The sequence below is a fragment of the Coenobita brevimanus genome, chromosome 78, assembly GCF_032717465.1.
Source record: "Coenobita brevimanus isolate Jiangsu-jjx chromosome 78, ASM3271746v2, whole genome shotgun sequence".
NCBI lineage: Eukaryota > Metazoa > Arthropoda > Malacostraca > Decapoda > Coenobitidae > Coenobita > Coenobita brevimanus.
The window spans coordinates 40,880,251-40,906,635 of record NC_137031.1 but is presented as its reverse complement, the minus strand read 5'-3'; the positions used below and the strand labels follow the sequence as shown (position 1 = coordinate 40,906,635).

General features: G+C 41.0%; 2 protein-coding genes across 2 annotated transcripts in view; one reads left to right on the top strand and one right to left on the bottom strand.

Moving 5' to 3' along the window:
* The window catches only part of LOC145408605 (nucleolar pre-ribosomal-associated protein 1), a 56,726-nt gene extending 53,281 nt beyond the window's left edge, over positions 1-3,445 (top strand). The window contains exons 14-15 of the mRNA XM_080279292.1: positions 886-1,572; positions 2,852-3,445. Of these exons, the coding sequence (XP_080135418.1) occupies positions 886-1,572; positions 2,852-3,115 (951 nt within the window). The 3' untranslated portion in view covers positions 3,116-3,445. The remainder of the gene's footprint in view (positions 1-885; positions 1,573-2,851) is intronic.
* Positions 3,446-5,561: 2,116 nt separating this feature from the next.
* Amnionless (amnion associated transmembrane protein) overlaps positions 5,562-26,385 on the bottom strand; it is a 21,271-nt gene continuing 447 nt past the window's right edge. The window contains exons 2-10 of the mRNA XM_080279459.1: positions 24,513-24,646; positions 21,892-22,009; positions 20,839-21,059; positions 18,845-19,097; positions 17,412-17,624; positions 16,588-16,750; positions 14,493-14,667; positions 8,938-9,069; positions 5,562-6,152 (exon numbers count right to left, since the gene is read on the bottom strand). Of these exons, the coding sequence (XP_080135585.1) occupies positions 5,562-6,152; positions 8,938-9,069; positions 14,493-14,667; positions 16,588-16,750; positions 17,412-17,624; positions 18,845-19,097; positions 20,839-21,059; positions 21,892-22,009; positions 24,513-24,646 (2,000 nt within the window). The remainder of the gene's footprint in view (positions 6,153-8,937; positions 9,070-14,492; positions 14,668-16,587; positions 16,751-17,411; positions 17,625-18,844; positions 19,098-20,838; positions 21,060-21,891; positions 22,010-24,512; positions 24,647-26,385) is intronic.

Genomic DNA, 26,385 nt, shown 5'->3' with positions numbered 1-26,385 from the left:
GGGGCTTGAATGATCAGTGAATGGAAGCATGGCCCATTGGATTGGGCAAATCTGGGCTGTCTGGACATTGCTACTCCTCACCCTGCCCTAGCGTGGGAAAGGAGGTCCAGATGATGATAATGATGATGATGATGATTATTATTATTATTATAAATTTATATCTATAGAATGAGGTGTGCTATGGGTCACAAAAGTATCGGTGCACAGGGGCTTGATGCCTGCCAGAAACATTTGATCAACTACTAATGTTTACCAACATGTCATTGTATAGGAATAATGTCTGTTTTTTATTTAAACATAACATTTTATTTTTGTTTGCAAGAGGATATTGCTAGTTGATGATGTATGACACCTCCTGACATCTGGGTTACCAACATGTGGTAGATCGGACACTAATATTTCAGTGACCTTCATTCTGTGGCCTCAACTGCTTCACGCATATTGTGCACCGTACTTTTGTGACTTCCTACTTTCAGATTAAATACTTCTCCAATGGGTTCATGAATGGTCATTTATTTATTTATTCAAAAGTGGCTAATGCATTCTATTATGGTGTGTGTTTGTGCATGTATTGTATTACCAAGATGCTTGCGGGTATAGAGTATGTAATCGATATTTTATTTTATTATGTGACTTTACTAACCTACTTCAGTTGCTAGAGTTATTAATTCATTAAGTATTGGGTTGTTATCACTTTTGATGGGTGTATCACATGCATTAAATTGTTGAATGCACTGACTTCAGTGAAGGACTGGAAAACAGATGTGTGTGTGTAACTGCATAATATTGACAGAAGTTCTTTATTTGCATTGTTGTTTTCTTTCATAATGTATATATTGTAATTATATGTCATTGACTGATTCCAGTTTATGTATTTATTTACAGGTTCAAGTACTAGAAGTGTTAGAAGCAATGGTGCGCATACATCTTGGTGCAGTGGAGCTGGTTCGCAACTACAACCTGCTGACAGTGCTGCCTCTAGTAGCCCTCCCAGATAACACTGCTCCTGCCCTCCAGCCAAGCCCCACCACCAGGCTAGGACACCCTTTGCTAATGGCTAGTGTGGTGCAGGTCCTGGCCACTCTCTGGGCTACACTTATGGACACTATCACCAGAAAGACCAGTATGGCTTCCCCAGAAGATGAAGCAGTCCAGCCAGAAGAAGAAGAGGAAAACATAGGTGGAAAGAGGAAAAGGAGGAGTAGTGACACTTACTCAAAATCCTTCAAGAAATCTAGGAAAGAAAGTCTTGAAGACAGTACTCACAAAGCCCCAGTTGAGAGAAATACATCCACATTTGGTGTTGAAGTAATGGATGCCACAGAAGAGAGTAGAGGTGCTTCTGAAAAACCACGGTCAAAGATGTTGCCACCCTTGTTTGTTCATGAGTATTTAAACTGTCTGAAAGTCTTAACACCAAGCATATTAGCTGGTGCCCCAGTGGCAGCATGCAGCAAGCTCATTTATACTTTAGCAGAGGTAGTTCAGTATGTTGATGTGATGGCATTGTTAGCCATGGACAGACTCAAGTTGCGCCTTATTGCACTAACACCAAAAGTGGTAAAGCAACAGGTAAGCCTATCCATTTATTTATTAGGATTGACAATTACAGCAGTAATTTTTGTGGCCAAGATTTCATACTGACTGCCCAGGAAATAGCTTATCCATCGATTAATACTGGAATATCTATAGTCAGAGGCCTCCCTCAGGTAGTAAATGCAGCATTTCCCAGCAAGTTATCATCATCATCATCGTCTAATCCTGTGTTGCCCCATGAGGAATGTAGGAGCCCAGGGCTAGGCAAGTTGGTCCTGACATTTAAGATGAGAGTGACCAGCCTCATGCATCCCTGAGTGGCATTATGTGAGCAATAATCCCCAACCATCCCTTGGATATAAACCTACACAGGCTTAATCCAGTTGGAGTGCCTTAATTACCCACTAAACCTCCGGGCGCCATTATTTGGTTATGTGGTTACCACCCGGCATAGTAAATGGTTTCCTGGTGTACAGGAAACCATTTGGCTTGTCACTCAGTGTAGAGTCACTCGTAGACAGAAGGAAGAGGAAAGAATGAAGGAAAGAAGTCGTTAGCTTAAAATCTGAAAGGTACTTGATGCATTCATATTTTGCAGTTTGTTTTCAAATTCATCTTAAATGTTCACTCTCATCTTAAATGTCGAGACGAACTGCCTGGCCCTGGGCTCCTATGCTCCTCATGGGGCAATGTAGGATTGGATGATGGATGGATGGATGGTTTATTGTATATTTACTGATGAATATTTTAATAATAAAGATGCTGCTTCACAGTAGTCCTTACTCTGCTACAGTAGCTATGGATTTTTTTTTTTTTTTTTTAATGAATTACAGAAATGTATATGCATATTCTTACTGCACTTTTCTCCCCATTAATGCCACTGTATTGCAGTTGCATTATTATTTGTGTTTCTGTATAATTATTAGTCTCCCCTTTTTTTTTTTTTTTTTAATAAGGGATATAATCTTGTGGTCATGCTCCTTATTATATACAATATATAAAAGAAAGTTTCTGTTGGCTCTCTAAATGCTGGATGATACTTTTGTTTGAATGAGAAAGTGTTTTGTAGGTTATTTGTTAAGCTTTCCACTCCTCCCATCAAAAGTATCTACCTAACAGTGTACTCTAGGATTCTTGAATTTAGGCCTTTGGTCTGAATAATTCTAATCTGGATATAAAACCAAGTAGCATTTCATTGATGTTCACTCTCTCCTTATTTGTAAACACCAGAACTCTCTATAACTGTCATTACCTGATGTAACAGTCATAATCATTCTGTTTACTTATTTATTTATTTATTTATTTATTTTTTCAGGTATATAACATCATCAACTGGGATATGTTACATCAGCAGCTGCAGGAGCATCTGAGTGATGATGAAGAGGTGCTAGTGCTGGGAGAGAAAGCCAAGGATAGTGTGCAACAGTGGCGAAATGAGCCCCTCAGTTTACACCTTAATAAACAGCAGGAACTTCAGCGGTCACGTGATCAGGCTGAAGATGCTGATAATGAGGTCATTAAGGAGTGTGATATTTTGAAAGAGACTGTAGTTAGACTTTTAAAAGTTCTAGGAAAGTAGTAATAACACTCACTTTAAAATTAACTGGTAATTTTGTATAGTAGTGAAATTTTATTAAAAATTAAGGCATTCCTTAAAGTAAGGTAAGAATAAAATTTTACTCTCTCACTACATTTTCATATTTCCATCCCATTATATACTGTACATAGAAGTTGCATTGTAACCATATTAAGTAAATACTGTTAACATTTAAACACCAGTAGTTTGCAGGAGTTTATAGTGTACAGTACTGTATTTCTTCACCTTTCCAAGGCTCAGTACACTCATATGGTACAGTTAAGTATCAGAAGGGCAGTTTTGATGGTAGCTGGTAGAAACTGTTAAAAATAGCAGTCACATAACATTTTTGTAGTATTTCACAGGCTTTGATAATATCCAGAAAAGCATGAAAGTAGAATCTGTTTATGGAGTACCCTGTGAATAGAGCCATACAGCCATTCATTAAATGAAGATGGTGTGCCAAATCAAGGATGTGTGTAGTGTAAGGAAAATTATCTACATTGAATAAAATAGTCCCCAATTAAGTTAACACTGTAATTGTAATTTGTGGTAGGTGGGGGCGCTCACCATTCACTCACTCGATGTAGTGCTGCTGTCTGGTGTCTGCCCTTTCCTCTCCTCCATCCTTCTTTCCTTCCATCCTCTTCTGTCTTTCTTTCCTTCATTCTTTCCTTGTCCTTCTGCTGACAGGTGACTTTACACTCCCTCTTCTGTCTTTCCTTCATTCTTTCCTCTTCCTTCTGCCTGTGGGTGACTCTACACTGAGTGACAAGCCAAATGGTTTCCTGTACAACAGGAAACCATTTACTATGCTGGGTGGTAACCATATAACCAAATTTTGGCACCTGGTGGTTTAGTGGGTAATTATTGTGCTCCAATCGGATTGAGCCGGTGAAGGTTTATATCCAAGAGGTGATTGAGGTTGATTGCTCATGTAATGCCACTCAGGGATGAGTGAGGCTGGTCACTCTCATCTTAAATGTCGGGACCAGCTGCCTAGGCCCGGGCTCCTACGCTCCTTATGGGGCAGTGTAGGATTGGATGATGGATGGATGGATGTAATTGTAATCCAAAGCCCTTAAGGGGAAGGTCATGCTGTGAGTAGCTTTTATGTCTTTGTGTATCATCTAGGATATCTTGAGAACTCACACCTTCAAAGATTTTTTTGCTCCTTCCACACTGCAGTATTTACACTTTGCATCAAGGTGGCCAGGATGAAATTGATAGACTTTAGCATTTCAGTTCTAATTTTGTTGGTATCATCATACATACATATATATAATACATATCTAATCCTGTGTTGCCCCATGAGGAGCGTAGGAGCCCGGGGCTAGGCAAGTTGGTCCTGACGTTTAAGATGAGAGTGACCAGCCTCACATATGCCTTCGTGGCATTATGTGAGAAATAAACCCCAACTACCTCCTGGATATAAGCCTGCACAGGCTCAGTCTGGTTGGAGCGCCTTACTTACGCATTGAACCACCAGGCTTCATAGTTTACATGGTTACCACCCAGCGTAGTAAATGGTTTCCTGGTGTATGGGAAACCTTTTGACTTGTCAGTCAGTGTAGAGATACCCATAGACAGAAGGAAGGGGAAAGATAGAAGGAAAGAAAGACAGAAGAGGAGGGAAGAGAGGAAACGGCAGTCACCTGAGAGCAGCACTACATCGAGTGAGTGGATGGTGAGTGCCTCCACCTACCACTTACCATAATGATAATAATAATAATCCATCCACCCATCATCCAAGCCTACATTGCCCCATGAGGAGTGTAGGAGCCCGGGGTTAGGCTAGTTGGTCCTGACATTTAAGATGAGAGTGACCAGCCTCACTCATCCCTGAGTGGCATTACATGAGCAATAAACCCCAACCATCCCTTGGATATAAACCTTCATGGGCTCAATCTGATTGAAGTGCCATAATTGCCCACTAAACTGGCAGGTGCCATTAATAACAATGATAATAACCCTGCTTCACAGAAAAGAGGAAAGGAGATGTAGTATTCTGAAAGAGGAAAGAGAAGACACAGAAGTATGAAATCTATCAGCTGAGCATCTGGTGAAATTAAATATACAATCTTTTGCATATTATTCAGGCCTCTCACAATCTTTGCTTAACCTTACTGGTAACATCTGTCTCCACATAATTTTGCTTAATTTTTGTTTATGGATAAACTTTACAAATGCTCATGGGACAGAATACAGTATAGTATTTTTTATGTGTAGTAATATGTTATTATATTTTTCAGTTCCAGTACATGTATAATACAATATCAGCAACAAGTAACTTAAGTAAATGTTGTCCAGATTAGGTCGGACTTTGCTGAAACATTCAGAGTATAGGACTGCCATTTCTTGGGGGGAGGGGGTACCTGCACCTGATGGTCTAGAAATTAGAACTTTACAGTGTGCAAAGATCCCATTCCCTGGTAGCAAGGCAATTCTATTATTTTTTAAACTTCAGGCCGACAAGAGGAGAAAACCCCTCGAGGCTTGTCAGAGCATCAGAAGCATCATCATCATCAGAAGAGCTAGTAGAGGCAGAATCCTTCCTGTCAGAAGGATCAGTAAGGTTTAGAACCGAGATACTTGCTTCTGCTTTCTTCTTTTGCTGTGGTGACACTTCCATGCTGGTTGAACTCTTAGAATCATCTTCCTCCTTTCCTACATCTTCAGTTGCCTTAGAATCCATGATATCAGGGATAATGATGGTTGTGTCAGTATTACTTTCATTCTCAGCTTTTGTAGGAGCCTCTTGTGATGGGTCATTTGTTATGTTTTCAGTGTCTTGGTCAGAGGTGAGATCTGCTGTAGAATTCATGTTGCTTGCATTTGTACCTTTGTCCTCTAATATGTCTTGGAAACTATTCTCATCCTGTTTAGATTCCTTCTCCTCAGCTATTGCCCCTAGGTCATTTCCAGAGGGACTTGATAACTTTCTTCCCTTGAAATGAACTTGTGAATTTTCTATGGAAGCCACTATTTGTCCTGCAGCCTCAAGAATCCTCTCTCGAGCCTTTTGTGCCTCCTCTGATGCCTGTGGACATGAATGGAGCTAAGTAACTTTTTAATTTCAAGAAAGTTAGCCTTAGTGTTCAGGGGTTCATGGTGTTCCAAGTTAAACACTGGAAATTTTTAAAGGAATAACTTCTATGCTCTACATGCTTAAAGGCCACCTTTGGAGGCCTCCGCTTGATGTCAATTCCTGTTTTCAGTCAAAAGGTAATAGAAATTTGAATTACTCATGCCGTGAGCCAGACAGAGCAAGGAATCTTCCCTAATTTTTTCCTGCTGGAACACCCATTGAAAAAAAGAGCGAGAGAGAGAGAGAGGCAGGATAGTAGTGTTTGCCATTATATTAAATTATTCACTCGCACTATAGTATACAATTTTAGGAGTATAAGGAGGGGGGAAAGGAGACAAGAGAGTGAGAATACAACAAACACGTCACTCTTCTATCTTCTGCATTGTTGATAATGTCAGTGCTGGACCAAAGACGAATCCATCCCCTCCACTAAAAGCAATTACAGTAGAGTGCTAAATTTGAAGCAAAAGGTCAGAAATTAGTCATAACTCAGGAGCCAGTGGCTCGATTAGACTGTAAATAGTTTTACTCTTCAAGTTAGAGCATTTTAATGATATCTTGCTCTAACAAAAATTGCATTACATTGCACTGATTTTTCTGTTAAGGTACCAAACAAACATACATACATACAGAAATAGGATCATTATCATATAGATTCATGCAGCTTTGACATCCTCACTACTAATTGCTACCTTGCCCTCATCATCATCATCATATATACACACATACACACACACTGTGCATATGCATATGCACACATGTGCATGTGTGCACATGCATACACGTGTGTTAATGCATGTGCACACACACACACACACCGCTCGCTGGTGCAAAGGTAACGTTCTCGCTTGCCAACTGGTGGATGGGAGTTCGCGCCTCGCTCAGGTTGCGAAAAGTTTCACTGACGAAGTGGGTGGTTACTGTTCCCCTTGAGCAAGGGGACGGGTGTGTGCTTGTGTGAAGGTCACAGCCTTGCCCTTAGATCGGACTATATGAGCTCTCAGCTCCCTTCCGGGAGGGTAAAAAGCTGACGATCACGACCATCAAGTGATCCTGACCGACCTGGTGAATTACACACACACGCACACACACACACACACGCACGCACGCACGCACGCACACACACACACACACACACACACACACACACACACACACACACACACACACACACACACACACACACACACTGCTGGCTCGGTGATAATGCCCTCGCCTGCCATCTGGCAGAGGGGGAGTTCATACCTGCTCAGGACGTGAAAAGCTTCATTGACGAAGCGGGTGCTTACTGTCCCCGATCAGCAAGGGGACGTGTGTGTGTGTGTGTGTGAAAGGTCACAGCCTTACCCTTAGATTGAACAATATGAGTTCCCATCTCTCTTCCAGGAGGGTAAAAAACTGACGGTCACGACGACCTTCACGTGATCCTGACCAACTTGGTGAATTATGCACGAGCACTATCCCTATTTACTCCGATGCCCTTCTTAGTTACTCTAAATATTTCATTCCAGTGCCATCAGCAGCATCTTAGTCCTAAGGTCCTCTCTTCTAGCTATGCATTTAGGTGCAAAATACTCATCCCTACTACTGCCCACTTTCCATTTTCTTATACTTTTCACTATGACTGTCCACTTTCCTTTTCCTTATACTCCCTAATTCTGCCCCTTTTTCATTTCCTTAATGTTGTACCAAGTTCTTATACCACCATTGTGCCTTGGTGGCCCCTCTGTTGAGCAACAGGTTAGATCAGTGCATACAAGAGATCTTTATTCACTGTAACCAGTAGCCAGTGAAAATGCAGAAGTTCCTCGACTAATGCAAATTCAGCATAATTTACATGTCCCCCCATTATCAAAGGGTATCACTGGTGCCTAATGCAATGTGATTACCTGAATTAGCTTAAAATGGTCACAGAACTTATTTACTCCTAATTAGTTCATGCAGGAAAATCATTGGTTGTTTTAGCTGTTCAGAAAGTTATGCAAGCTGACAGTTATGCTGGCTTACTTCAGCATAAGTTTGATTGCTCATTAAATTCATTAAGTTTGACATAATCTTGTATCAAATTCATCCTTTCACCATATGATTTTATTCAGTTTACAGTGTCCACAAAATATATAAAACGCCCGCCATAGAAATAAAGGGGAAAAAGCACTCTGAAGTTTTTGCGGGTTGCGGCCTAGTCTCACTGCCAATCCATCGTATGTCTAACAGTGCAGAGACACACCAGGAAAACAAGATGACCTTCAGTTCCTGCCTCAGAGGTCTTTAAGCTGCCTTTGAGGGTGCATTAGTGCTGCTTGCTTCCATACTGGGACTCTCTGTTTTCGCTTGCTTGTGTGTTGGTTCTGCAGTTTTGCACCAATACAACCAGATGGCTCCTATCAATCTCAGTGCCAAAGAAAAGGCTCGGATTTTGGCCTGGAAGGCCAAAAACGTGTCAACAAAAGAAATAGCAAGGCGTAGGGGCCGTGATGAGAGTGCTTTTTCCCATTAATTTCTATGGCGAGTGCTTTATACTTTTTGCGGACATTGTAGATGACATCTCATGCTTAGAGATGAAAAACCTATTGCTGACAACTAATTCTGCCCACCACTAGATAGATCCTTACTTAGAGGTATCTTGTACTCAAAGGAATAAGAGAAAGCAGTGTACAGTAATAGTACAACATTACACTGTAATTAAATGAAAATTTGACCATGCAGATATAACCACTATTGTGCTAATGTTACTTACTTGCTGCTCTTCAGGAGACATGCTCTGGTAGGCTGTATACACTGGATTCTCATGTTGCCCTTCTGCCTGGCTGCTGACAGGGGCTGGAACATTCTCATTGCTTACAGAAGACAGACCTACACCTGCCAGAGACTGTAATGAAGTTTGTCTTGTATATATAGGACTTAGTTTTTTAATACGGTTTGTTGCTATTGCTGTTATAGTTTCATCATCAATGGTATTTCCAAATGAGATGTAGAAATACAGGTTTGGTTCATTAATCTGAATTCGTAAGCCAGGAGAGCAATTCAGTTTACCAGAAGAGCTGATAGTTGTTCACAGGAGGGTCACAGGTAATAGCAGGAATTGCATATTTACTGTAATTATCCTTGGAGCCATGAGATACTGCATCTCAAGAAAACAAAGACCCAGTTTTGCTTGAAGATGATACATCTTTTCCTTGATTTACTGTATTAACCATATTTTGGGGTGATACTTATTTCCCATACTGTACACTGAAGTATCTTTCTCTGTTGGATCTAGCGTCAAAGTGGTTATGAGATCAAAGGGTGCAGAGTCAAAAGACTCAATCTACCCTCTGTTGTCTGTCTATTGTTTCATCCTTACATATTGTTCCATTAGGAGCAAAGAGGCTGGGCACTAAGCTACTTAGTCTATACATTAAAAGCAAGAATGACAAATGGTTTCCAGTGTTGCAGGCTTGTCATTTGCTGTAGAGCCACCTGAAGGGTAGCACTATATGAAGTGGATGTTAGGTGTTCTTATGTACCACACACTGAAAGTAGCATCTTTACTGTCCACTTCTGCCTTCGAAGTTACTGATAGTGGCAACATATTCTCTCCCAAACCCTGTCTAGAACCAGACTGACAAGAAATTTGCTTAGTATGGTTGGTGTAGTATAATAATTTATGTACTACAGTATATTCTGATAAATTAGTGTTTGATGTAAATATTATACTGTATATTTTGTCTGGAAGTTCCATTGATTGCAGGTTTTCAGACTTTGAAATTATTGATAACATCTCACTTTACTGATGCCATGCAGCTTATGAATATGGTGGCTGAATGTGGCTTTTTTTTTTCTTTTTTCTTTTTTTTTTTAAAGATCAGAATTGCATGCCAATCCCTGTGAATGTTGCTGGTATTGTTTTTATTGTAATATTCCTTGGCTCCTCTGGACATAACTATGCAAGCCCCCATGTATTGTTTATGTATCGCTACTACTGCAGTACCGGTACCTTTGTATACTGTACACGTGTACACATCAGTAGCTAGGTGGTAGACGCTGGTGACCATCATCCACTCGTGCTACTTACATCTTAGATGATTCTGCACTGAGTGACAAGCCTAGCTGTTCCTGTAACCCAGGAAACCATTCACAATGCTGGATAGCAACCATATAACCTAACAACATGTGGTGTGGAGCCCAATGTGGTGCCTTTGTTAACTGGGTCGAGAGATGCGATTGTGGTATCCATCCAGGAGCCACACCTTTACACTCTTCCCCATGCCTCACTGTAACGAGAATCTGTCAGCCACAAGAGAATGTTGGCTTACTGTGTGGGACAGCCCTGCAAGAGCAATTGCTCGCCTGTGGTTGATGGGTTTGCTGGGTCAGACAGGCTTAGGTTGCTCTACTACTACTACTATTACTATTACTACTACTCCTCCTCCTCCTCCTCCTCCTCCTCCTCCTCAGTAACCATAAATACAGTAGTATAAATTATGCACTGCTACTGATAGTGAACAGTTTGTGGAGGATGACCTACTGATTGAAAGATCCCAGGCTAGATCCCAAGCTGGAACTGAGTACAGCATGATGAGTACAATTGTCCTAGAACATGTTATCTGACTCAGTGACTTGTAATAATACCCCCAGCAATATTGCCACTTCTGTCCTGGATGAGACAGCCATAGATTGTTTCAGTGCAGTAATGTGCAGTGATCCCTTGGTTATCAGGCATGTGTAATTGGTACAGAGCTTAGTGCATGCTAACAAAATTGTGCGATAACGAAAACACAGAATCTCTGGAATTTTTCATAACTGGTACTGGACACTCCATTCATAAACCAAAATATTTGCATTCACATCAGTTTATACCCACTAAACACATGCAAAGTGTTATGGTATCAGAAACACTCAGAGGCATGGGTAGGTTAATAGAAAGTGATGAAAAGGACACAATAAGGAAGAAACACATAATACAGAGACCTGAGATGGGCTTAAGGTAAGAGGTTCTGAGGCTATGGGGTGGAGAGACAGTGGATTAACTCCTTAAGTAGGGCCTCATCTCAGAATTCATCAAAGCCATAAAAAATCACAGATACTGCACCATCGTTTTTGGCAGAAACTACTTCAGGTGCACAGTAACAATGTTTTTAGCCAAAAAATGCGGGATGATAGCAGGAGTGCAAGTGTTCATCTTGCAGTGATAACAAAAACCTCTGTAATCAAGTATGCAGTAACTAGGGGATCACTGTACTGTCACAAAGGTGATGATGTGAAGATGTGTGGTGCCATCTGTAGTGTGTAAGAAGACTACTAAGCCACAGGGAATGGACTGGCTACTCTGTCCCCATGCAGGAACTGTGATGATCTCAAAGTCGTAAATAGATATCCTACTTTGATTTTAGGAAATGATTCTGCAGGAACACTGAAGAAATGTTTCAACCTTACAGTTTGGTATATATATTGTATGTGTATATACAGTACAATATCAAATAAGATAATGCTAAGCCACACGGAATGAACTGGCTAGTCTGTCCCCGTGCAGGAGTTTCAATGATTTCAAAGTCTTGAATAAATATCCTACTTAGATTTTAGGAAATGATTCTGCAGGAAGACTGAAGAAATGTTTCAACCCTAAATGATAACAGTTTGGTATATACAGTATCAGAATACAGTATAAGAGAGAAATGGAGGAGCGATTGGGTAAATATGATTTGGAGCAGGTGGGGGACGTAGAAGGTGTGTGCAAGATATTCATGGAAGAAATCTGTGCAGCATGTGAGGTGGTGTGTGGGGAGAAGAGAAGATGAAAGGGGGTGCAAGGAACAGCATGGTGGAGTGAAGAGGTTCGACATGCTTTGGTGCAAAAAAAGAAAGCATATAGTGAGTGGATGAGAAATGGGCATGGAAGAAGCTGAGAGATGGAAGAGAGAGTTATATGTAAGGAGGAAGAGAGAGAGAAAAGATTAGTAAGAAGAGAGTGGATGGGGAATTTGGAAGGAATTTGAGTGTAAAGTGGAAGGAATGTAAGAAAATGTTGTGGAAATAGGTGAAGAGAGTTAAACAGGGTGATAAAAAAGTAAGTCAGGGAGTGAAAGATAATAATGGTAGATTGCCTGTGGAGAAAGGAGAAAAAATGAACAGATGGAGAGAACACTTTAAGGAATTGCTGAACATGGAGAATGAAAGCAATGTGAGTATAAGTGCCATGGGAGATGGAGGGAGGTGAGATGAGAGGAAGAATTCAGTAGGATGGAAGTAGTGAAGTAATGAAGAATGTCAAAATGGGGAAAGCTCCAGGAATAGCTGGAGTGTGTGGTGAAACGCTGAAGCTTGAGGGAGAGATAGTATAGTCTATTTGATTGACCTGTGTACCTGAGAGGTTTGGGGAAAGTAGGGTGTGTTTGATTCACGGCTGCTGATTGGCTGCCAATAATGTCATTTAAGTAAATGCAGGCATGTTCTGTAGTGCAACATGCAGACGTAGGTGTACACTGTGGATGGATATTAAAGTGCAACATGCAGACGTGGGCATACACCATGGGTGGATAATTTACTTCAAATGTCACTCATCATTTTATAAAACTTTGTAATCAGCTTTAATTTTCTTTAATAACAGTACACTGTTTAAGCAGAGTTTGAGCTTTTTAGCTTCGGAAATTATTCCATATTTAAAGTGCTGCTTATACTGCAGGGAATTAAAAAGTATAAATACCTGTATATTTATGTGTTAAAATAAGAAGGTCTGTTGATTTACATCATTGGCGGACTATCAGCAGCGGCGAATCAAACATGCAACTCGCCCCATACATCTCAGCTGCACAGGTCAATCAAATTGGGTATAGTAGAATGGATATGGAAGACGTGCAGATTGGCATGGGAGGAAGGTAAAGTCCCAGAGGATTGGAAGTCAGGTATACTTTTTCCCCTGTATGAAGGAAAAGGGGAAAAAGAAGAGTGTGGTAATCATGGTGGCATTTGTCTTCTAAGTGTAATAGGAAAAGTATATGGTAGGATACTTACTGTACTGAAAGAGTTAGAGAAATAACAGAGGAATTAGTTGGAGAAGAACAGGGAGGTTTTAGGATGGGAAGAGGTTGTGTAGATCAGATATTCATTCTTAGGTCTTTAGTGGAAAAGTTTCTAGAAATGGAAAAGAAGTTGTATGCAGCTTTCATGGATTTGGAGAAAACATATGACAGGGTGGATAGACAAGGAATGTGGAAAGTATTAAGAATATATGGAGTAAACCGGAAGTTGTTGAATGCCGTGAAGAGTATGTATGAGGGTGCTAAGGCTGCATTGTGTGTGGCTAGTGAACTGTTTGAATTTTTCTGTTTGAATGTTGGATTGAAACAGGGATGTGTCATGTCCTTGTAGTTGTTCAGTCTGTATATGGATGGGGTTATAAAAGAGGTAAAAGGTAGGGCAGTGGATGGTGAAGTGACCCTAATGAGAGAGGGCAGTTTTTGGAAACTCCCTGTACAGTTGTTTGCAGATGATACATATTGTTAAGTGAAGATGAGAGGGAGCTGCAAGGCATGGTGAATCAGTTTAGGGGAGTGTGTAGGAAACAGAATCTAAAGATGAGTGTATGGAAGAGTAAAGTTGGTCTTTGAGAGAAGTGAAGCCACTGAATGTACAGTGAGGCTGGCTGAGGAGGAAATGGAAAATGTGAGTGCATTTAAATACTGTACTTGGGTAGTGTGATGAGTAAGGGTGAAAGTTTAGAGGATGAAGTGCTTGAAAGGGTACAACAGGGAAGAAAGGTTGCTGGTTCTTTGAAAGCAGTGATGAGGAAGAGGGAAGTGAGCATGGAAGTAAAAAGTCACTGCATGATAGTATTGTGATACCACCCCTAACATGTGAAACTTGGACCTTGTTTGAAGGACACAAGTCAAGAGTGAGAGCAGTGGAAATGAGTTATTTGAGAAGAGCATGTGGAGTTACGTGGAGAGACAGGCTGACAAACGAGGAAGCGGAAGAGCATTGTGGTGTGGATGTAGATGTGATGGAAAGCGTTAGGAGAAGTAATCTGAGGTGGTTTGACCATGTGGAGAGGATGGAGAGCGAAAGACTAACGAGGAGAATGTGTGTGAGTGAGGTCATGGGGGGGATAGGGACAGGGAGGCCGAGGATGAGATGGAGGGATGGAGTGGAGAGGTATATGAGAGAGGAGGGTATGAACTGGGAGCAGGGCAATGAAATTGAGTTGGACAGGGCGACATGGAAGTGATTTGTTTGTGACCACCACTTATGGGATTGAAGCGTCAGGCAATAGATAGATAGATAGACAACATCAAATAAGGTAATGCTTCTACTCACAGCCGTTGATTGGTTGAATATTGGATTAAGAAATCTGAGGCCACCTTCTCTACTGTAAGAAAACACTCCAGATGCAGTAGAAGGGCGGCGACCCCCAATGACGTCACTCACCACCGATACTCTACGACTGTTGCTCTCAAGTCGCCGGAACATGAAGGACAAGTCAGGCCGCACTCTGAAACGGGTTAATATACAGTATCATGTTTACTTCAAAGGGAAATAGATGTCTCTGAATAGTCCTTGAATTACTCATGGTAATGGCATTGTGATAAGCATACAGTATGTTGGCAGTTGACCTGTAGTACACTTGTTTAAGTCCTTTCCTGGACAAACAGTGAATGGAGATGGGCAGGTTATCTTGTGGTGGAGACATTTGTGGAAATACAGTACATACTGCATTTTGCAGAGTTGATGTTTGCAAGAAAGTATGGGGTACAGAAGAAAGAGAAATAACATTTATGTGAGAGGATTGCTGTGATATTAGACTTAATGGACAGCTAGACCAGTGGAAAGAAGAGTGAGGGTGCAAAGAGATTTGTAGAGAAGTATGTGCAACAGTGAAAAACTCAAGGTAGGGAAGGGATTAAATGTTGTTGATGTGTTTAGAAAAAAAAAAAAAAACATAGGGTGAGGAGAAAATAAAAACCTGGACCGAAAGGCTTTATAGTTTACCACTGATACAAGAGTGTGTACCTGAAAAGTAAGATGAGAAGAAGAGTATGAAAAGAAGTGAAAGAATGGGATGACAGCAGTTGCAAATGAATACAGTGGAGAGAATGGAGTGAAATATTCAAATTAAATACTGTATGCTGGAAAGCCTGGATGAATGATTTGGGAATAGCCATTACTTCTGCATTCTTATTTCCACACTGAGGAATTGAAGTCAGTTGTACTAGGTGACAAATGAGAGTTTTTACCACTTTGCCTGTTACCCAGCAAATTTAATTAAATTCCTGGGTGGTATAAGTGAGACTTTTCCTGCTCAGAACCTTGTGTTCAGTCTACTCTCTCCTCAGGTACTGTAGATGGCAGTATCAGTTGCAATGCAGTAAGTAAAGTTTGATTATTTTTAGGATTCATTCTCTTAAACTTGGTCAGTAGTAATCATTTGGAACAATAAGTGGAAGTAGATTGAGATTCAGCCCAGTAACTAATCAAAGCTCCGTAAATTATTGGTAATACAAGATATTAGTGTTTGCTTTGACCAAGGGGAACACATGACCTGAGGTCTGTAGAGTGTTATGAAGTACTGTACCTGGGAAAAAGCAACACAGTTGAGGTCACTGCAAAATATACTGGTGGAACTTTGCTACTCGAATCTTACGGTGGACATCAAGGTAGTAAAATCTTTTGCTGTCACTGAATGACATCAGTTAGAAAGGTGTGTTTTAGAGATGAATGAATCATGACTTACTTTTAAAAGATTTATTTAATAGTGTGTGGTATATGAGCCTCCTTTTTATGTACAGTTAGCTCAAATTTTGGTAGGTGGATGTGGTCACTCTCCACTTACTCAGTGCAAAGCAAACTTTAGGAGACTCTGCATTGAGTGACAAGCCAAATGGTTTCTTGTAATCCAGGAAACCATATACTATGTTGGCTGGTAACCTGGTAACCAAATAACATTTTGTGGTCTGTTGAGTTAAGGCACTCCAGCCAGATGGGCCCCATAAAGATTTACATATGATAGGTGGTTGGGGTTTATTGCTTACTCAGTGCCACTCAAGGGTGAGTGAGACTGGCCATCCTTGCCTCAAATGTCAGAACTGATTAGCCTAGCCACAGGCACCAACACTTTTCATCATCATCATCATCCAGACCTCCTTTCCCAACCTAGGGCAGGGTGAGGAGTAGCAATGTCCAGACAGCACTCCTAATGGGGGGAGGAAAAAAAAAAAATTGGATGACAGATGACTGGATGGCTGTGTTATCTGAGTTGATTGAAATAACTTACTTTTCTCAAACAGAAGATGGCACCACCACCAGCATGGCAAATTTAGACATCCTTCTCTTTCAGTGCTGTGCATTATTTAAAACTTACATTAATCTTTTTGCATAATTATTCCAGCAGTTAGTTGAATGACACTGGACTTACTTTCTGTTCCTCAGGTAGAAGATGGCAGCACCAATGGCAAGACAAATGATGAGTGTGATGAATGTTGCAGCAAGATGACGTGGTGCCACCCCCTGGGACTGTAGGGCAGTGAGGGTGCTGGAGGTAGCCACAAGTGCTGAGTGTTGTCCTCCCTGGTTCAGTTCTGGTAGGGGCAATAGATTCTTTTTTCTGAATATCTGTTGGTTGTCGTGGTTGTAAGTTCTAATATAATTCATGTACTGTCCTGTGCTTCACAGTCAGGCAAGTACATTACTTTCCATTTGGATGCATCATATCAGAGAGAGTTATATTTGGACAGAATTGAAAACTTCTTGTATCTCAGAAGGTTAATCACCAGACGACAGTGGGAATCAGAAGTGGAGGGTTATTTGGCAAACTCATATTCCTGACTTTACCGTTTGGAATGTTTGGTCAAGATTCATCTGGCAGAGGAGTTGGGGGAAAGTTATTACAAGCAAGATGCAACAGTTTCGTTTTCCAACTTATGCTAGAAAAAGAGGGCCCTGACCTTCAGGTATAGCCCCTCAGTTCTCTCTCATTTTATATTCACTTAACTGACCTAACCAAACGTCATTCAGACCTATCCTATTCCAGCTTCATATGTTGCTAAACTCTTTGTTGGTATAATGATGTCTCCATCTAACTCCCATCACAGAAAATAAAACTTTGCAATTGTAGTACAGTACTACATTTTTGTTATATATCCAGACCCAGGAATGAAAATATTCCTTGGTTTACATCTGTGGCTTATGACGTTAATACAATGGTGTGTTGGTTAACCGGAATGATCTGTGCATCTTTACCTTTGTTGAATTTGACCTTGAAAGCCTCTGATGCAGCTCTGTAATTGCCACCCTCATCCATGGCAGTGAAGTAAATGTGATAATTCTGGTCATTCATCTTTGCCAGGTAGGTTGCAATACCCCGCATGACTGTGGAGCTGCGATGTGAAGTGAGAAGTGCTGCCACAGAGGCCAGGGGCATTGTGTTATTGTGGCTGATGGTCACCTCAGCACCTGCAATGGCAGTCAGGCAGGGTCACATGTCAGGACTGTACTGTAATAGCATATCTGTCTAAGGTATTGACACCCACCAGCACTGTTTTGTATTATAGTAGTCATTAATAATAATAATAATTATTATTATTATTATTATTATTATTATTATTATTATTATTATTATTATTATTATTATTATCATTATTATTAGTGGTAGGTGGGGGCGCACATCATTCGCTCGCTCAATATAGTGCTACTTTGGGTGTCTGACCTTTCCTGTCCTCCTTCTTTCGCTTTCATCTTTCTTTCCTTCATTCATTCCTCTTCCTTCTGCCCACAGGTGACTTTACACTCCCTTTTCTGTCCTTCTTTCCTTCATTCTTTCCCCTTCCTTCTGCCTATGGGTGACTCTACACTGAGCAACAAGCCAAATGGTTTCCTGTCCACCAGGAAACCATTTACTAAACAGCACACCCATCACAAACGTCAACACTGCTGTGCACACTTTCAATATAATTATTCAAAATTCAGACAAAAGACACATCCCTTGAGGCAACAGAAAGAGACAACCCCAACTTCGCAGTAAATTTGTGTAACTCCAGTAACCATAACCTTAAAGCAATGACTTACTTATTCATATTTGATCAAGATAGGTTCATTTGCAACCAATCTACAAAAAGTGAGGTTTATAGACCAAGACCATCTGACTTTCATTAGTTAGAGCACAGACATGGTGGTAGCTGATGGTGGCCATCATACACCCAATTGATGTAGTGCTGTCTATTTCTTCCTTCACCTTTATCATTCTTTTTCAGTGTCTGTCCTCCTTTCTTTCTATTTCTTCTATTTTTCCTGTCACTTTTAATTACTCTTCCATCTTTTTCAGGTGACTTGACATTGAATGACAAGCCTAATGGTCTCCTATAAGGAAACCATTTACAGTGCTAGGTGAAAACCATATAACCAACCCATATGTGTTCCCTATATGTCAACAAGTGGGTTGGCAGAGGGTTAGTGCCCCTCCCTGTAAAACAGCTAACTCAAAGACAAATAGCCAGTCCTTACGGGATTATGGCATCTGGATATAGATAGATAGATAGATAGAGGACAAACAGATGAACAGGAAGATACACAGGCAGCCACACTCAACAGACAACAATATATACCTATTAATGCAGATGGTAAATGTGTAAAAGCAATGAACATAAATTATAAAAACAGTACCGGTAATCTCTTACCACACAGGGGACAGCAGAAGCCCGTCATTTCCAGTGGCTTCTCGCAGTGAAGTTTAGCACACCTGGGGGACTTGATTCTGCAAATAGTAGCTTCAGCTTCCTCAGTACCACAGAGACAGCCTGTCATGTCTCTGCACTCCCCAGGGCTCTCAATGTAGAGGGGGACACCGTCAGTTGGAGATGATGCACCATGGAACATCGCCATCCCCTCCTTGGTCCTCATGTAAGCAGCAAATTCAGAGGTGGTGTAGTTCTGTGGGGGAAAGGTGAAAATAACCAACAGACATATTATTTGCCAGTTCAGTTATATAATTTAACAGTAACAAGAATAAAGCATGACAGATGTCATAGAGAAGGCTTTATAATTTTTTTCTTGCCACCAGCACTATATTTTACTTAGCTTAAGGGACACCTCTCATAGTGAAGAAATTGTTTCCCATAATCCCTGCAGAAGTTCCCTGAAGCTTTGTAAAATCATTAGGTGGCTGTAAGAATACCTAATTAAAAAAGTGGGGAGGGGTGGGGAATTTGATGGGTTAAAACTGAGAACACAAATTGCAGGCAGGTTCCAGAATTTTACTACAGCAGTCACTTATGGAATACATTTGACCACAAGATGTGTTTAGCCTGCATTCACGTTACAGAACTAAGACAACAGTGAGGCAAAGAAGTGAAGTACAGTAGTTTTTATCCCTGTACTATATTCAGAAATCATGACTGTCAATTCCCCTTCACAATCTCAGTTTTAAGAATACAGTCATTGGTCAGAATTTCATCAGAGGACATTTTCACTCACTTGATGTAGTGCTGCCTATTTCTTCCTTAGCCTTTATCATTCTTTTTCTGTACCTGCCCTCCTCTCTTCCTATTTCTCCCATCTTTCCTGTCACTTCTTATTGCTTTTCTTTCCTTTACAGGTGGCTTTACACAGAGTGACAAGCCAAATGGTTTCCTGTAAGCCAAGAAACCATTTACAACGCTGGGTGGTAACCATATAACCAAACCATACGTGCTCCCTACATGTCAAGTGGGTTGGTGGAGGGTTAGTGCCCCTCCCCATAAAACAACTAACTCAAAGTCAAATGGCCACCCCTTACGGGATTATGGCGTCTGGCAATAGATAGAAAGATAGATAGACATTTTACCCAGCTATTTTTATTCACATCTCCATCTCTCTGCCAATACATGTCTTACTGGTTTTTCTTGACACTGTAATATGTCTTTCCCTGTATCTGTTTACCTGTGTGGTTTTCCTTCTTAGATGAACACTGCTTTGCTGTGGCAAAAAAGCTTTTACATGTCAGTCATTGAAGAAACTGTGCCAGTCACATGGAGCCATGCTAGGCAGAAGCAGTGTTCAGGATGAAACAAAAACTTTGGTCTATTATACAGTACAGTGATCCTTTGGTTATTGCACATAATTGGTACCGGATCTGTCTTTGATGATGAAATTACTGTATGTGATAACGAAAGCACAGAACTTATGGGATTTATCATACTGTAATTGGTACTAGGCACCCCACAAGTAAATCCAAATTTTCCCTTTTACAATAATTTAGACCCACCAAATACATACATAGTGTTACAGTGAGTATCAGAAACACACATAGGCATGGTTAGGTTAATAGAAAATTATGAAAAGAGCCCAATATGGAAGAAACACATATACTGTATATACTGTAGACTTGAGATGGGCTTGAGATAAGGGGTTCTGAGGCTAGGGGGTGAAGAGTAATTGGTCTCCACCACCACCTGGGATTAACTTCTTGAGCAGGGCCTCATTTTTGAGTCCCTCAAAGCCATCAGAAACCACAGATTTTGCACCATCGTTGTCAGCAGAAACCAGCTCACGTGCACAATAAAAGTTTTTTAGGCAAAAAATGCACAGTAGCAGCAGGAGTGGATTTTCATCTAGCAGTGATAATGAAAACTGCCATGACCAAGTGCATGATAACCAAGGGATCACTGTATTCCACATCCCTAGAACTCCTTACCATGGTGCCGATGGAGAGAGAGGTGACAAAGACAGTGGGTGGGCTTAGGGTGAGGGTGTAGAGGGACTGGGAGGAGGCTGGGAAGGCAGCTGCATCACGGGTGCAAGGTGGGCGATGAAGGTCAGGGACAGGGGCAGGGTAGGTAGAGTTTTCATAGCCAGGGTAGGACCAGGCATCAGGGTCATACCACTCATCCTCACCATGATGACTCCACTCAGCATCTGTTAGGGGGAGATTTGTAAACTTCTGTACCTATCATTTATATACTATTTCAAGTAAAAGATAATATTTGGAAGACAGGTGAGAGGAAAACTGTACATATTCATGATAGTTTCATGCAGTAATAAAACAAGTTAGTTACTGTATCTGGTTAGTACTTGGATGGGTGACCGCCTGGGAACACCAGATGCTGTTGGCATAACGTTCTCCCTACGTGTCAAGTGGGGTTGGTGGAGGATTAGTGCCCCTCCCTGTAAAACAATTAACTCTAAGCCCTTGGCCACCCCGTTTGGGATACATGGCGTCTGGCAATGAATGAATGAAAGTTACTGTATCTCACTTTTGTATATTCAGGCATTTACAATTAATTTCAAATGCTTTTAGCATGATAACATCTTTTCTGTATTGTTTTTGATAATTTCAAGATCATTTTGCTTAACCTAAGTGAGACTTTTTGTGCTGGAGGACAGTTCAGTAACACACTGAGATGAGTGAAATCGTTTGGAGGTAGTGAAGGTAAAGGTAGAGAGGCAGATGGCATCAGGTGCTTATCTACAGTGTTCTACTCTCTAACTTAGGCCTTTAAGCCTGTACTTAACCATCACAGTTTAAGAATGCCATTTTTACCTATTTATTAATTTTTATTGGTATCTCAGGATGATTTAATTCAGTGTGCGAAGTAACAATCACACTGCATGGCTTAATTAAGGCTTTATTAAACCCTTCCAGTTTTAGAAATCTCTCCTCAACTGAATAAAATCACATCAATAGATAGGAAGAATAACATGAAGAAGACAAATTGATTAGTAAGGTGATAAAGTAAAAATCTCTCACCTTGGCAGCTGCTGTGGGGAGTGGCATCGAATATCATGTTTGTGTCAGCACCCAGGATGACCTCTCCTTCCATGGGCAGCTCCAGGGACCCTAGAGTTAGGTCACCCCCAACAAACAGCTGTAAGTAATCTTTCTCTTAGTTCTGTTACAGATATTTGTAGTCTGATGATTAGTATTTTTTAACTTCTTGCTGTTTTTTAAATTGTTTTAGCTCTTATTTTGCCAGATGTAGAAAAATTGCTCCCTTTTAATTCATCAATAATAGGCCTGCTGTTGAAATTGTTGATCTTCAAAAACTTAAAATGCAGATCGCAACCTTTTTTCTTGAAAGGTTAAGACAGCAGTGTACTGTAATACTTCCTTTTTTCACTGTTTGAGTATATCCATACCAACTTTTTTCATTTCTTTTTATCTCCAGTGTTGGAGACTTTTATTTATTTTTATTTTTTATTTTTTTAACTAGGGTTTAGATTTGGTCGTATGATAACATGAGTATTTTACACTAGCATTGAATTATTTTATTCAACTCTAGAAAATTTTAATATTGTACACACTTATGTTTTTTTTTTTTTTTTTTTTTTAAGCACCACACATTTGTACTCAAGTAAGGAAAATGCAGCATACTAATGGTAATCTTAGTTCAGTGACATATTTTTAGTTTTATTCATTTTTAGTTTTATTCATTTTGCCTCCAGATAATTACCTGTACTGTACTTTTATACTGTACTGTACTGAATTCAATTTAGGTGAGAATTCTTCTAGGGAATGGGTTAATGGAGGCTTTGCCTAACTTCATTTATCAAGAAGTATGGAGAGTTGCCATTAGGTGACCAAGGTCGATGCATGCAAGCATGTTAGAGCCCTTATAAAAGATACAATATGACAATTTCGGAAAGTTTCTTCTTAATTGAGTAAAATCAGAAATATAATGTAGAAAATATCGTTTCGTTTCGTTTTTAAAGGCTCCAACATGCTTGCATGTGTCGGCCTTGGTCACCTAATGGCGGCTTTCCACGCTGCACGATCCATTGCAGCCTCCCTGTTCAGTCCCTTAACCCTAAGGTCACACTTAATGACCTCGTCCCATGTCTTTCTCGGTCTACCCCTCATAACCCCACCCCCAATATTAACACTTCTCACCTTCCTCACCCAACTATCATCCCCCATCCTCTCCACATGTCCAAACCACCTCAATCTACCTCTCCTCATCACAACACCAATACACTCCAGTCCCATCCTACCTCTCAACTCTTCCATTGTAAACCCAGCCCCTCCAGGCCTTGGACGCAGGGACGCACTGCACATCCACCTAATCATTGTCATTTCTGTACGTCTGAGCCGGCGAATGTCTTCCTCCTTCACTGCCCAGGTCTCACTGCCATACAGCATTACACTCCTAACACACGCTGCATACAAAGACCCCTTAGCACGTAGGGAGAGCCCCCTCAATGTCAGGAGAGGCAAGAGCTCCCTGAACTTCTTCCAACCACTTCTCACCCTAGCCACAGAGCTAGCTCCAGCCCCACCTCCAGCACACAACATGTCTCCTGAATAGCAAAACTCTTCCACAGACTCAAGAGATTCACCAGCAAGTTCAATTCTTTCACGTCTGACGATCTCCACCTGCTCACCCCGGCACGCCGTACACATAAAATCAGCATTATTTCGCAGTCTACCTCTGATACCACTACATCTCTTATGCACCCATTTATCACACACACCGCACAAGATGGAATTACTTCCCACGCCCTTGTGGCAAACTGCACATGGCCACTCTCCCTCGTCTTTGACAGTACCGCCACCAACCCTAGATATCATCACTTTTGTTTTATCTGCATTTACCCTTAAACCCTTTTGCTCCATACCATCTCTCCACTTCCTAAACCTTTCCTCCGCCTTTCTTTTTCATTCTCTGCAATCAACACCAAATCATCAGCATACAACAACTCCCACGGGAGTCCGTTTCTAAAGTCACGTGAAAGGGCTTCAAGTACCATGATAAACAACATGGGACTCAAGACTGACCCCTGATGCACACCAACATTCACGGAAAACTCATCACTCAAATCTCCATTCACTCTCACCTGGGTGTGAGCACCCACATACATGGCCATAACCACCCTAACCAGCCACTCCTCCAAGCCAAGCTTTCTCATTGCCCACTTCACCACCTCTCTAGGGACTCTGTCAAAGGCCTTTTCCAAATCAACAAAAACAAAATAAAGATCCCTTCTCCTACCAATATATTTTTCCTGAAGCTGTCGAACAATGAATATGGCATCAGTGGTCCCCCTACCTGACATAAACCCAAACTGCATCTCATCAATATTCACTCTTTCTCTAATCATACCTTCTAAAACTCTCTCCATTACCTTCATTATCTGATCTAAAAGCTTTATACCTCTATAATTTCCTCTTTCCAGGGCATCACCCTTCCCTTTATGTAGAAAATGTCATTATAGTGGAAGGGATTAAAAACATGATCATTACTCTCTATGAAGGATATTAGAGGACATTGGCCTTCTTGGCACAGGACAGCCTTCCTTCCTTCCATCCAGTTGATGGTAGAAAGAATAGATTTTAATGTATGGTAGCAAAGAAATTAAAGATGTGAACATTACCGAGTTTGAAGGATATTTGGGGAGGATAGCAGCCTTTCCAGCACAGGGCAGTCTTCTCTCCTTCCAATTGGGGGCAGAGTCTAGGTCCCAGTTCTTCATCCACTGCTTCCTCACCCCCTCACCATACACTACAGCTATGGGTATGACAGATGTGTAGAATTGATTTGTATAGTAGGCAGAGTGAAAAAGACTTGGGATGAGGTCATACAGTGTGACCTCAGGGATAAGGGACTGAGTAAAGAGACTGCTAGAAATCAAGCAGTGTGGTGATCCATCATTAAGTGACCAAGGTCAATGCATGGAGGCAAGTTGGAGCCTTTGTAAATGAACTGAAACAAAACAGCATTTGTGTGGTAAGGCAGGTAGATCGAGATAGGTAGTGTGAGACTGGTGTAGTACATATATAAAGTAAGACAAATATATTTTGGGACTGGTAAATTAAAGCAAGTACAGTAAAAGAGGTATATAACCGGATAGATGTGTGATGAGTGGTGTGTAGTGTACTGGTGTGTATTGCACTAAGTGTATAGTAAGACAGATGTGCAGTAAGGCAGGAGTGTTGTAGGACAGGTAGCATAAAACAAGTGAGGTAGAACAGGTGTATAACAAGACAGGTGTAACAGAACTTGTGTGTAGTATGAGTGGTGGTAGTAAAGAACTGGTGTGTAGTCTGATAAAGGGTAGGATAGGACAGGTGTGTGGTAGGATAGCTGCATGACAGGACAGCTGTGTGGTAGGAAAAGTGTATAGTAGGAATGTGTCTAACAATACAGATGTGTAAGAATAACTGCTGAGCAGGATAAGTGTGTAGATGGATAAGTGTTTTTCAGGATAGATGTTTAGCTTATGTAAAAGCCATACTTCCTTCCAATTGGTGACAGAGTCCAGGTATCAGGTCCTCAAATACTGTACCTACATGTAATACCAGAAAGTATGAGTATTATAAAAGTACCGTATGTACAGTATTACTGTATATCATTAAATACAGTTATATAAGAAAGTTATGTATAATACCCAAAACATATGTAATATCAGAAGTTATGGTTAATATTAGACTGTATTGTGTACAGTATACATTACCAGCAAAAATTAGTGAGTATGTTAGAGCACAGGCCAGCATGTTCACTGCTCTCTTCTTGCTGGTAGACTGGCTGGGGCACTGTGGTGGTAGTGGTGTTGTGTTGGAGTGTAGGTGGTGTGGGTGGTAGTGGTGGTATTGATATTGTCAGGGTTGGTATGGTAGTGGTAGTGGTGGTGTGATATTGATTGTGGGGATGTTGATGGTAGTGGTCCACTCGTGATAAAGTTGATGGGAACAGTTGTGTCAGTGGTGGTGTTAATGGTGGAATTATGGTGTTACTAGTAGTTGCAGTGGTGTCATAGGTAGTGGTAGTATGATATTGGCGGTAGTATGTTTTTGTTACTGATAATATGGTGTTGGCATTGGTGATGTTAGTGATAGTGAGGTAGTATGGTGTCAGTTGAAGGTAGTGGTGATGATGGTGGTAATGATGCTAGTGGTAGTAGAGTGGTTTCAGTAATGGTGGTAGTGTGTTGTCAGTAGTGGTGATAGTGTGGTGTCAGTAGTGGTGGTAGTGTGGTGTCAGACGTGGTGATTGTGTGGTGTCAGTAGTGTTGGTAGTGTGGTGTCAGAAGTGGTGGTAGTGTGGTGTCAGAAGTGGTGGTAGTGTGGTGTCAGTAGTGGTGGTAGTGTGGTGTCAGAAGTGGTGGCTGTGTGGTGTCAGTAGTGGTGGTAGTGTGGTGTCAGAAGTGGTGGTTGTGTGGTGTCAGTAATAGTGGTAGTGTGGTGTCAGAAGTGGTGGTATTGTGGTGTCAGAAGTGGTGGTCATGTGGTGTTAGTGGTAGTAATGTG